Here is an 11,724-nt window from a genome sequence, read left to right as displayed (position 1 = left end):
TCTACATTAGCACAATGGTGTTGGATTCCAGTGACTCAGTCACACTTTGTGTCGGTGTCTCCGCGGACAGAGGAAAGGAATGAACTGTAAACCGAGTAAAAATGTTTATTTTTTGGACAGAAATATCATCACTAACTACAGGTACTGCCTCCATCCTGCTCACATGATCTCCTCGTCCAATCAACACTTTCTTTGTCCAAAAACAGATTTGACACAAATACCATCGACAGAATGAAATGGTGGTGGCGGTTTCTCCTCTACTTTAAACAGTAGCACCAAAAACACTCTGTGGTCACACGAAGGTGACGCAGCAGCTGCTGCACGGCCGACTGCTCCTTTAAAATATCCTCTCTCTGACTCTTAATTTGAAAAGCACAAATCTTTATGAACAAACAGCAGAGAACAGGAAAAACAACCTTTCCCCACTTCCTGCTCTCCAAGCCCCGCCCTCCCTCTGCTTGAAGGGGAGGGGCCGGTACTGGAGTTAATATGACGCTCTGAAGGCCGCTCACTGATTGGTCACATGTTGTTAAATCCCATCATGCCTTTCATGTTGCCGGCGGCTCCCTGCTGGAACTGACGCATCATCGACTGAAGTCCGGCCATTCCACCTTAAGAACCAAGAGAGAGAAAGAAAACAAAAGGCGGAGTCAACGGTGGACGGACCGCCTGTGGCCACTGAGCATGCTCACCGCCACGGCTCCTCCTCTTTTCTTTTAATGTGCTGCTGGCACTCACCCATGTGGTGCAGAACCCTCGGGTCCATCATCTTTGCCATCTGCTGGTTCAGTTTGGCCATTTGGGATGGGTTGACGTTCTTAGACATGTCGCCCCCTGGTTGGCAGGGCAGGACACACACACACACACACACACACACACACACACACACACACACACACACACACACACACACACACACACACACACACACACACACACACACACACACACACACACACACACACACAGTTATGTACCCTGTCTGTCCACATGACTAAGCACAAATACTCTGTTACTGAACGTAATTACATCCCCCCCCCCCAGGTATCTGTAACTTTACTTTTTTACATTTTCCACTGGCTCATTGTTCAGTCAGTTTTCAGTCCAGAGAAAAATAAATATGTACAAAATAACATTGGGGTTATTAATATTATCAAAAGTGTCAACATCCAATAATATTATGTCTCACTGGTCAGAACTATTACTGGTTACAGTTTGGTTGAGCTGCAGTTGAAAAAGGAAAAAGAAAAGGCTGTTCAAAATGATCCAGATGCACATCACGACCTCTGACCTCTGACCTCTTCATTTCAGTTTACACTGGGGAACAATTTGAAAAAAAAAATAATTCTGTTAAGTTAGATTAGAACTAGAATTGTCTTGCTGATTTGCTGATGCACAGTTGAGCTCCAGATACGCACTGACGAGCTGTAGTAAGACTTGCCAGCTGATTATGAGTGGACTCATCCACAGCTACGTGGCAACTTGTTTGTGCAGTCACAACTGAGCCGGTGCGGTGAGAAGTGTGGGCAGCTCCCTATAGCACAGTAGGAATGAAGAGGATTTGTGCTCGCTTTTCTCTTCCCCTTGTAACCATGGGCACACCGTGCTAAGTTCTATTTCATTTTACGCTGCTATTTTTTTTTTTTAGTTTTCAAAGCTTGTAACAATTCCACCTTAGTGTTTTATTTACAAAGGTCTACATTTCCTTTGTTCCACATCCTGTCTGCTCCTCCTGCTTCTAACTACCGTGGTTCCTTTTGCTAGATCTGTCGGTAGTTTCACCATTCCAAGTCAGAGGGAAAACATCAGTGCAGTTGTCAAACATATCCTGAATATCTTTAAGCAAAACTCGGGGATCAAGACAACCTAACTGTGCAAGCACTGTGTGGAGTTTATGGATGTGGGCCAAAGGAACACGTGACAAGTTGGCATTTGGAATCCCCGTGGTGTGAGAGCGAACAGATGATTGCACAGACTGTTACTTCTGTTTAGGATTTAAGAAGAAAAATAACAGTAAAGTAGAATCATCCAATCTACTGTCAGCTAGAAGACCAATGCCTCATTCAGCCGACACTCTTAACTACTGGCACACAATTATAATTACAGTAGCCATATCATCGCAAAAACATAATAGTGTTAAATAAACATGGCAGTCGTGCCCGTTTCTTTCATATTTCACTGGAAGTCCGTCTTTGAAAGGTTTTTTCAAAGCACATCGTCTGTTAAGTACCGCATTTTTCATATTTTTTAAGAAAACGGGGACCTATAGTTCAAAAACTTGACGTGATAGAGAAAAACTGAGATCGGTTTTGGATTCCGCACCAAGAATTAGTTAAGAACAGCTGTCAGACCTAACTCAACAGAGATTGTGTTATTTGTTACAATTCTTCACTACTTGATAAATTACCAACCAATGTACTGTTTGATAGGTCAATAAAAACATTTTCAGTTGCTTTTCTCTTGAAAGCGCTTAAGGGTGCACACAGTACAGAACCCCCAACACACACACACACACACACACACACACACACACACACACACACACACACACACACACACACACACACACACACCTTTGAAGAGCCCCTTGATGCCGCCCATCTTCTTCACCATCTGGGCAAACTTGGTGTACTGGGTGAGCAGCTCCTGGACGTCCCTGGTGGCGACCCCTGACCCCCGGGCCACCCTCTGGATCCGGTTCTGCTGCTTGCTGAACAGCTTGGCTCCGTCCTTGCTGTCCAGCTCTGAGAAAGGACGGCGCCAAACAACCAATCAGAGATCAGGAGGGACGCGCGGCGCAGAGACTGTGTGGCAGCCAATGAGCTGCTGAGGCCAGGCGTGATGATGTCACTCACCCTGGTCGTTCATGCTGTCCATGATGGTCATCAACTTCTTCAGCCTGGCCATGGACTCCTGCTCGTTGCCTTTGCTCATGAAGTCGGTCCCGAAGCCCGGGATCATCCCCTGAACGCATCACGAAGGGGAGGGACGGTTTAGCCGTCGGCAACGCTTGCGGGGGTGGGGAGGGGGGGGGGGGGGGAGGAGGGGTTTACCATGATCTGTCCGAAGGGGCCCATCTTCATGATGTTTTGGAACTGCTCGTACATGTCTCTGAGCGTGAATTGGCCTGCGGGTCAGAGGTCAGAGGTCAGCGGACGGTCACGCACAGAGGGGAGGGGCGTGGTCGCCTCTCTCACCGTGCTTCAGTTTGTCGATGAGCTCCTCGTTGTCGTCCAGCTTGAGTTCGTTGACGCGGTCGATCAGGCCCTCGATGTCTCCCATTCCTGAAGGAGCGGCGGGAGAGGAGAGTCAGCCCGCCGTGACCTCTGACCCCACTTGTTGCAGTCGTGTGTCGTGACCTGTGACCTCACCCAGCAGCTTGCTGATGAACGGCTGAGTCTTGAAGGGCTCGAAGTCGTCGATGTGCTCGCCGGTGCCGATGAAGATGATGGGGCTCCTGGTGGCGGCCACGCTGCAGCGGAGAGGAAGGACAGCGCTCTGCTGACGCACACCACAGAAGAAGAAAGACAAACTCCCCAGGGGGGGCTTCTTACGCGCTCAGAGCCCCGCCTCCCTTGGCGTGTCCGTCCAGCTTGGTGACGATGACCGAGGCCACGTCCACCTTGTCCTTGAAGGCCTTGGCCTGGGCCTCGCAGGCCTGGCCGATGGAGGCGTCCATCACGTACACAATGTTGTCGGGTTGCTGGGGACAAGCGGGAAGGAAGGAGGAGGAACCATCTCAGCAGGGGGCGGAGCCAGATCTGCCAGGGGTCGGCGGCGGTGCGTTCGGGGACACTCACCACAGCGTTGGAGACCTGCAGCATCTCCTCGAACAGCGAGTCCTCCTGCTTGTGGCGGCCGCTGGTGTCCACGATGACGATCTCAAAGTTCTCCGACTTGAACTTCTCCACGCCCTCGGCCGCGATCACCACGGGGTCCATCTCTGTGTAGCTGCACATCGCACACGGGTCAGCGCTCGGCTGCCCGGAAGGAGGCGCGGCCTGGCGGGGGGGGGGGGGGGGGGGGGACTCACCTGCCGTAGAAGGGAATTCGGGCCTTGGTGGCGTTTTGTTTCAGCTGGTCGAAGGCACCTAGAGGAAGAGAGAGAAGGTGGTACAGGGGTGGATGTGGCCAGGGTCAGGGGGCACGTGACAGGGGTCAGAGGTCATGTGAACGAGGCGGGTACCAGCTCTGAAGGTGTCGGCACAGATCAGGCAGGTCTTCCATCCTTTCCTCTGGTAGAAATAAGCCAGCTGCAGGAGGCCAGGAGGTCAGTGGGTCAGACAGACAGCAGGGGGCGCTACAACACAGTACAGTGCACGTGTACAAAGGGGGGGGGGGGGCGGGCTGAGACGTCACCTTGGAGCAGGTTGTGGTTTTGCCGCTGCCTTGCAGACCCACAAACATGATGACGTTGTTCTTTCCCTTGGTGGGAGTCCAGGCCTTCACACCGGGGTCCACCAGCTGCAAGACCATCAACACCATCAACACCATCAACACCAGCAGCACCAGCAGCACCAGCAACACCTCACTGCCACACTCTCCACAAGCCAATGGTCTGACCTTGACCAGCTCCTTGAAGACGGCGTGCTGGATCATCCTCCGCTTGTTCAGACCTGAAGCCATCTCCTCCAGGTCGATGGCTGACCTGCAGAGACACCACACACACACCTGAGCTGCTGCTCCAGGTCCAGACGCTCAGACAGGAACCCACATTCCAACTCAAAACACTCACTTGACATTTTCCCTCAGCTGCTTGACCAGTTTGATGTTGACGTCGGCCTCCAGCAGAGCGGCACAGACCTCCTTCAGCATGGCGTTCAACACCTGCACGGGTGAACAGACGGGTGAGTGGTCCGCTTGCAGGATGCCTCCTGGGGTCACGTGACTACCGTTACCTCCTCATTGATGATGGTGGCGTTGCTGAGAGACCTCAGCGCCGAGGTGATCTTCCTTCCCAGGTCGGCGAGCACCATGACGGCGGTCCGAGGGGATCCTGAGAGGGAGCGGGAAGAGGTCACGTGACCAACGAGCTCTCGGATTGGTGTGACGCAAACCACGGCAAAGTGTGTGGGGAATCACCGAGTGTGTGCTGGCCGTGCTCAAAGTGTGTTGGTGCGCGTGGAGGCTGCTGCCCTCCTCCCTCCCTCGAAACTGAGCGCGCTCAGTGAGCCCACAGGTGAGACTTCCTGTCGGGACGACACAGAGTCTGTAATCACATGACGTGGATGATGACGACATAGAACTTGACATACTGAGGCCTCCTGCTTACTTCTCCCGTCTCGAGTTCTCATGCAACAACCGGAAGTAAAGAAAAATACAACAAAAACAAAAACAAAAACACTTACTTACGGACAACGTTCCATCGTTTGTAGATTTTATTTTGATCTGGCCAATTAGTTTCTAACTTGGGTCGATGGACACGTGACTAGATTCATAATCTTTTATCACAATCTATACTTTCAATTGATTGTATCATCGATCAAGCGATCCATGACGCAAACAATTAATCGACGGACTTTCCCCAAATTTAAATGCATCAAATCCCGCGAGGCTGAGACTTCATCGCTCCCCCTTTGCCCCTGATTGACGTCAGGGTGAAGGCAATATCGACAACGTATCGATTAGCCACCGAACACCTACCTGCGCGTCAGCTGTTTACAGCGTTCGTGGAAGCTAACGTTAGCTTAGCAACTAGCCGCCGCGAGCGAGCTCGCGGTTCAGACACTGTCGGCTGGCATCGTTTTCGCCACTCGGCGAGGAACAGTCGTCGGAAAAGAAGTGAAAATAAAGGCAAACGCTTCGTTCTTACCGAGTGACGACCAGTGGAAACAGAACGCAGCTCTCCAACAGAAGCTCTCAGAGGGACGTCATCCTATCACCGCTGACCCGGAAGCACTACTTCTTCTTCTGCGGTTCTCATCGTGTATGTATTTCACACGTGACAAATGAGGCGACCCGAAACTGTGGCGCTGTGATCATACAGCACGAAGTGGGTTTAGGATCAAATTATATTTTTGTACTCGTTCTCTCTGTGTTGTGAGTTTTCAGCGTGCACACACACACACACACACACACACACACACACACACACACACACACACACACTTCCGGTGTTACGCCGAATTCGGCTCACCTGCTGCACGTTGGCCGAGTCAGTCTGGTGGAAGCATAATATAGATATGTAAACACAAGATGACTCGAGGTGGAGTCGGGGGGCGTGGCTAAACTACAGCCATCTTACTTCAGACAACATTTCCGCCAGGCGTCATAGTAGCGCGTGGCAGGTGAGTGTCTGCACCTACAACAACAACACTAACTCGCTGAAATGACGTCAGATTTATCAACGTTGACGTGGCGGTAATTTAGGATGCTTGGACGTGTTGGAGTGTCCGCGTAGTTGCGTCACGGCTACTTGCTAAGTTGTCCAGGACGAGAGAGACCACAACACTCGAGATCATCATCATACATGTTTTCTAGCCCACAGAACTGTTATTACGACTTTCGTGGAAAGTCGGGGACACTGTTTTTATTGTACATATGCGAGTAATGCAGAATTTCTCCGTCATGTAAATTGTACTTGATTTTGCAGCGGTCAGGTTTGTTTACATCTTATTAACACACAGGAAGGTTCTCGCTGTGTGTTTACAGGAACCTGCCAGATGTCTGTGCAGCCTGGAGGCTCCATGCGCCGTGTCACCTTTCACTTGTGTGACAACATGATGACTTTAAGTGACAGTGTCAGGACTCCAGTAATAACATTTCATCGTTGATCGGGAGTGTCATTCTGAACTCAGCCTTGAAGATAAAGGAAGGAAGGAAACACGGTGACTGGAATCGATACATTTGGCTTCTTTTCTCACGTTTTTAGGATTTCCCACGAGTGGAGAAAAGAGGAGGAGGAGGAGGAGGAGGAGGCAGTGGGAAGTCGCTGTCAGAAGGGCCGGCCGGCTTTGGGGCCTGTGACAGATCAATGCTGTGCAGTGAGCGTCTATATAGAGCGTTTATATATATATATATATATATATATATATATATATATATATATATATATATATATATATATATATATATATATATATATATATATATATATATATATATATAGACAGAAGGTGAGACAGCACAGACAAGAAGAGGGGCACAATTAAAAAAAACAAAAAACAAACACTGTAAAATAAAGAATAACGATGCAAATAAAGTTTATTCTTTGCAGCACAGACAGAAGGTGAGGCAGCACAGACAGCACAGACAGCCTGGACTCACAGTGTCTGTCTCGTGTTCACGATGTTTCCCGCCAAAACGAAGCCGTCCTCTTTGAGCTCCTCCCACCGCAGCAGCAGGTTGTGCCAGTCAGCTGCATTGTCTTTGAGCTTCCGAGCACTTCCTGTTCGCCGAAGTCGCTGCCGCATCTGCCAGCCGACCTGAGAAACATTTTCTTAAAGAAAAATGACAAACACACGTGGCTTTACGCAGCTGCACCATCTTCATATCAAGAAAGAAATGTTAAATGACATCAGAACAGACGTTACTGTCATTGCACTTGAGCAAGGGAGGGGAAACCTTTGACTCGTGGCCCACAGTGGGTTCTAAAGTGTGACAGAGGGGCCGCAGCAGGAGTACCCATGGTGCACCGTTCCTTCCATAACACCGGGGAAGAAACAGCTACAGCTACTTTATTACTTACTTACTGTTAAAATCAAATCTTCTTGTTCGGCGGGCCGGATTAAGAATCTTATCGGGCCGCATACGGCTCCCCGGCCGTAGTTTGCCCACGCCTACACTACAGCAATGCAGTGCAGTTAGCAGCTAGCCAGAAGTGCCTAGCAGCAAATTAAATACACCTGCACGGTATATACAAAATGACATGACAAACATGTTTTACATAGACATTGATACACAGTGAAGATGAAGGGATAACTTTTGCAATAAAGTGCAGGTATGAAATGAATAACAGCAGCAGCAGCTTTGTTCTGCCCCCGTCATCACCACAGCAGGACCGTTTTACCAGCATATATCACAATATACACATCAGCAACTGGAACCGATCACAATCTGGTCAGAACCGATCAGAAAAGTTCCATCGCTGAGAGAAGAGCGTGCACTTTTCGCGCCCCCTGGTGGCGTCTGTAGAAATACTATTCCTTCACACTGAGTGCGCTTCAAGAAAGCGCACGCGGGTCAGTGTGCTGGTCAGCAGAAAGGAGACCTGTGAGCTCTGGAGCTGCCAGTCAGGAAGTAAACCCAGCTGATCGCCGTCAGCTGTGCAAGAGTGGCTTTCAGGCATGGCAGCGAAACATAGGCGGCAGCTTTGCACACGGTGTGTTACGAGAGGTCACCACTAGATGGCAGCCAGGTTCCATGCAATATGCAGAGACGTCTCGTGTGAGTTGTAGACGTTTGCTTGCGGTTGTTTCACCGGACGAGCACTGTTATAACCAGTGGCCATTCAATAAGAGTTGCGTGTCTTCAAAGAATGCCTGACTGCATGTACAACATCAGAACACGGTGCACTCCGCCTCACGTGTGTCGCGAGCGGGACTGTGAAGCTGTACTGCGCTCTGCTGCTGCGACATCTGCTTCCTCTGCTCTGTTCCTGAGCACAGCAGAGCAGCCACTAGGCAGGCTCTCTGGGATGACGTCACTGGCAACACAGTAGTACCGTATTACTCTGCGCAAAGCGGCAGTCGAGTTGATGAGTTTATAAAACACCCCTGGACGCCCCGGACAGGATGTAAACAGTGGACATGTCCGGGCAAAAGAGGACGTTGTTTGCTCACCCGAATGAAACACACATGAAATGTTCAAACTGGAGGTGGTCTCAGACTGCGTGTTGGCCGTCTGCAGACTAGTGATGTTGTGGCGCCCTCTGCTGGACCAGTGTCAGCACTGCTGCTCCAGCCTGGTCCAGCAGGGGACGCGTGTGATCGCGACAATGCAACCGAGGAGAAGAACCGCAAACAGGAATCAGTGGTGAGGTTGTGTTCAAAAAAATAAAATGAGTGTTTTGTGGAATTTGCTGATCCATAAAATATAGAAAGTAACCCAGTTGGGGACGATTGATAGAGATACATTATTTCTACTGAAAGCCATGAGCCACCTGTTGTGTACAGGTGACTGACTCACTGTTGTGTACATGTAGCACTGGTGTCACACCACTAACTGCACCACTGGGCCAAGTGTAGGTTCTGAGGAGTGGGGAGCAACAATTAAGACACAGAGACTGCAACTTTAAATGTAAAGGCCGGCAATTTACTGAACACACGTATCAGAAAATACAGTATAAAGAAAATACCAAAAATGTACTCTGCAGGTTCTAAAGCGCATCAAAAGAAAATAAAAAATAAAGAAATATTTTACCCTATGGTTCAACTGAGTTATTTTTTGTTATATAAAGCTAATTTAAGCTAAGTTTAATTTGTTTAAATTCCTAGGTTTGACCTATTTGGGAACTATTTTAGTTTCTGAGTTAACTCTATTTTGATCTCTCTTTTTTTTAGGAAAAAGGAAAAACCTTCAATTCGAAGCTGAGTGGACCACAAATACAATTCACATTCAAAAGATGAGCTAATATTCACAAGTTTGTTGCTTGATACAACTCAAGTAATTCAAGTAGCTCGCTATAATCAAAGTTCAAAACAAAATAGTAACAGTTCTTTGAGCTCAATAAAAATAACAAAAAGTTTCAAGAGTTTTCTTTCACTCTCACCGCTCTGGCAGCGAGTTACCGTCTTTCTCGCCGCTGTCCTGGAGAAGCGAGACGGTGAAATCTTTAGTCCTGGGTGTGGCTCGCCATCTTCTTCCGGTCCACACGCGGCTGCGTGCACTCCGTATCACCGAATCCCAGCACTAAAAAACCCTGACCTGCGTAGCAGGTCACACACAAAACAAATGAATCCAAATCTGCAGATTACAACGAAACTGCTCCGTCTCTCTGTCTCTTCAGCTTGACAGCCGCAGCGCCACCGCTACGCTATGGAGCGTCTTACTCTTCAAAATGGCGGCGGAGCAACTTCTCTTTTAACTCGCCGCTCCGTCTCAGGCAACAAAAAAACCTAACCACAGCGCACACTTACACAGGACACATACAGTTCAACATCTTTCTCAATCATCATAATGCAAACAATAACTGGCGACGGGTTATGACACAGCTTGAATGGCTGAATTTAGCATTAGCTCTTCACTAAAAAAAAAAACTAAAGAAAAAACAGACAGATCGACACGGTAAAAAAAACACAACAAAAACACAACAGAACTCACCGAAACCAGTGTCGCTCACTCTCCACACAATCCCCGTCCATTCCCAACCTGGGTGGTTGTGTTTTTTGGGCTTCAAACTGTCTTTTTACGCTGTTTTCTTTATTATTGTTTTACTGGTAGTTTGCCTCAGTGCCTCAGCTCAGTGTGTGTGTGTGTGTAAGTGTGTGTGTGTGTGTGTGTGCGTGTGCACTGTGTGTTGTTGCATATTGCCTGGTTGTTTGTTCTTCTTTGGATGTCTTTGTTCTGCTAGAACAGGGGAGGGCAAACTGTGGCTGCTGGGCCACACTGGGTTCTAAGGGCGTTTACCCACTAGCCTTGTGCGGCTAGTGCCAGCCCTTCACGGTACGGGACAGCTCGGTTGAAAGGTATTTCCATAAGCCCGACTCGTACCTGAGCGTGGGCGGAGTCACGGTTGCAAGGCGAACCGAAGGTTTTTTTTGTGCCTCCCGTGTCCCAGAAACCACAGGATTCACTTTTTGTATTAACCGTGGTTTTGTTTTGTTTTGTGCGAGACATTTTCATAGGGCTTAGAATGATTTTGTTTCATACTGTTGACTTGTATCAAAACACTGTCCCAGAAGAGAAAATGCAGACGCTGAAACGATAACCTGAGTCTCACAGTCGTTTATTATTAGACAAGAATATCCGCACAACTTAAGTCCACACAAAGCACAAAACAGCAACAACTCTATTCGACCGGCGTTAACAAGCGAGCAGCGTTTAAAAATCGCTATAAGGAGTGAAACTTACGAAACTTGCGAGCCAAAATCGTCGCCTCTTAAGTTTCGCTGCCAGCGAACACAACACAAGCAGAGCACGGAGTTAGCGGTGGTGGCTAGCGGTGGTGGCTATCGGTGGTGGCTAGCGGTTTATCGACACGATTCAACGGCTCTACTTTGCAAATAGCCTTCAAACTAAAGTTGCTTGATGTTACAAAACACATTTACAGTCCTCAAGCATGTTTTCAAATATCGTTGTGGCCTACTATTCTCTCGTCGTCCACCAGGGGGCCGAGTCGAGCCCGTCTCACTCCCGTTGGCCACCGCGTCGGTGTTCCATCGCATCCGAATTAGGCTGAACAAACCTCCAACATTTTCTCTGTTCGTTCCACTCCGACTGCTGTAGTCCTTGGTGCTTCGGTAGTCGCTCGGCATTTTTAATTTTTTATTTCTCCGGACACTGTTTCGCTGTACAGCGACGGCCACCGGCTGCCAAACCAGCAAGGCTTTTCATTGCGTGTCGCTCCGTCCGTCCAGCTCTCTATAGACGAATCAAGGTTCCAAGGTCGTACCACTTCTCGTTCTTGCGATATTTGCGTTGAATGCGTTGCATTGAAGTTCCCCATACATTTCAATGGGAGTTTCACTGAAACGCCTAAGTGTTTTTCCGAAAAATCACCCCCCAGAAAGTGGTTAGGAGCACGTTTCAGACCATTTAGAGTCGATAGAGGGTGCTTTTTTTTCA

General features: G+C 48.9%; 1 protein-coding gene across 2 annotated transcripts; it reads right to left on the bottom strand.

Annotated features, from left to right (window-relative positions):
• Positions 1 to 89: 89 nt before the first annotated feature.
• LOC142882441 (signal recognition particle subunit SRP54) lies at positions 90 to 5,965 on the bottom strand. Of its 2 annotated transcripts, none has more exons than XM_076017187.1 (17): positions 5,813 to 5,965; positions 5,083 to 5,189; positions 4,899 to 4,996; positions 4,736 to 4,827; positions 4,564 to 4,648; positions 4,360 to 4,464; positions 4,187 to 4,253; positions 4,034 to 4,091; positions 3,801 to 3,951; positions 3,555 to 3,703; positions 3,372 to 3,472; positions 3,198 to 3,284; positions 3,054 to 3,127; positions 2,856 to 2,964; positions 2,574 to 2,744; positions 739 to 834; positions 90 to 611 (listed from the first exon to the last, which is right to left on the bottom strand). In XM_076017187.1, exons 3-17 carry the CDS (start codon positions 4,974 to 4,976, stop codon positions 520 to 522), a joined length of 1,515 nt encoding a protein of 504 aa, XP_075873302.1. In that variant the 5' UTR covers positions 4,977 to 4,996; positions 5,083 to 5,189; positions 5,813 to 5,965; the 3' UTR covers positions 90 to 519. The 2 variants fall into 2 exon arrangements, with proteins under 2 accessions (XP_075873302.1, XP_075873303.1); XM_076017188.1 differs by lacking the exon at positions 5,813 to 5,965 and adding an exon at positions 5,644 to 5,793.
• Between the last annotated feature and the right edge of the window lie 5,759 nt (positions 5,966 to 11,724).

The sequence above is a fragment of the Nelusetta ayraudi genome, unplaced genomic scaffold, assembly GCF_046127955.1.
Source record: "Nelusetta ayraudi isolate G7.1 ecotype Tasmania unplaced genomic scaffold, CSIRO-AGI_Nayr_v1 ptg000282l, whole genome shotgun sequence".
Taxonomy (NCBI): Eukaryota; Metazoa; Chordata; class Actinopteri; order Tetraodontiformes; family Monacanthidae; genus Nelusetta; species Nelusetta ayraudi.
Note: the sequence above shows the minus strand (reverse complement) of the source record. Positions and strands in the feature narration are given on the sequence as shown.

Coding starts and splice junctions, on each gene's coding strand:
- LOC142882441 (XM_076017187.1), bottom strand. CDS start 4,976: ATGGTGCTCGCCGACCTGGGAAGGAAGATCACCTCGGCGCTGAGGTCT. Junction 4,092..4,186: donor TGCCGACACCTTCAGAGCTG/GTACCCGCCTCG, acceptor CTCTTCCTCTAG/GTGCCTTCGACCAGCTGAAA. Junction 3,473..3,554: donor GGAGGCGGGGCTCTGAGCGC/GTAAGAAGCCCC, acceptor TCTCCGCTGCAG/CGTGGCCGCCACCAGGAGCC.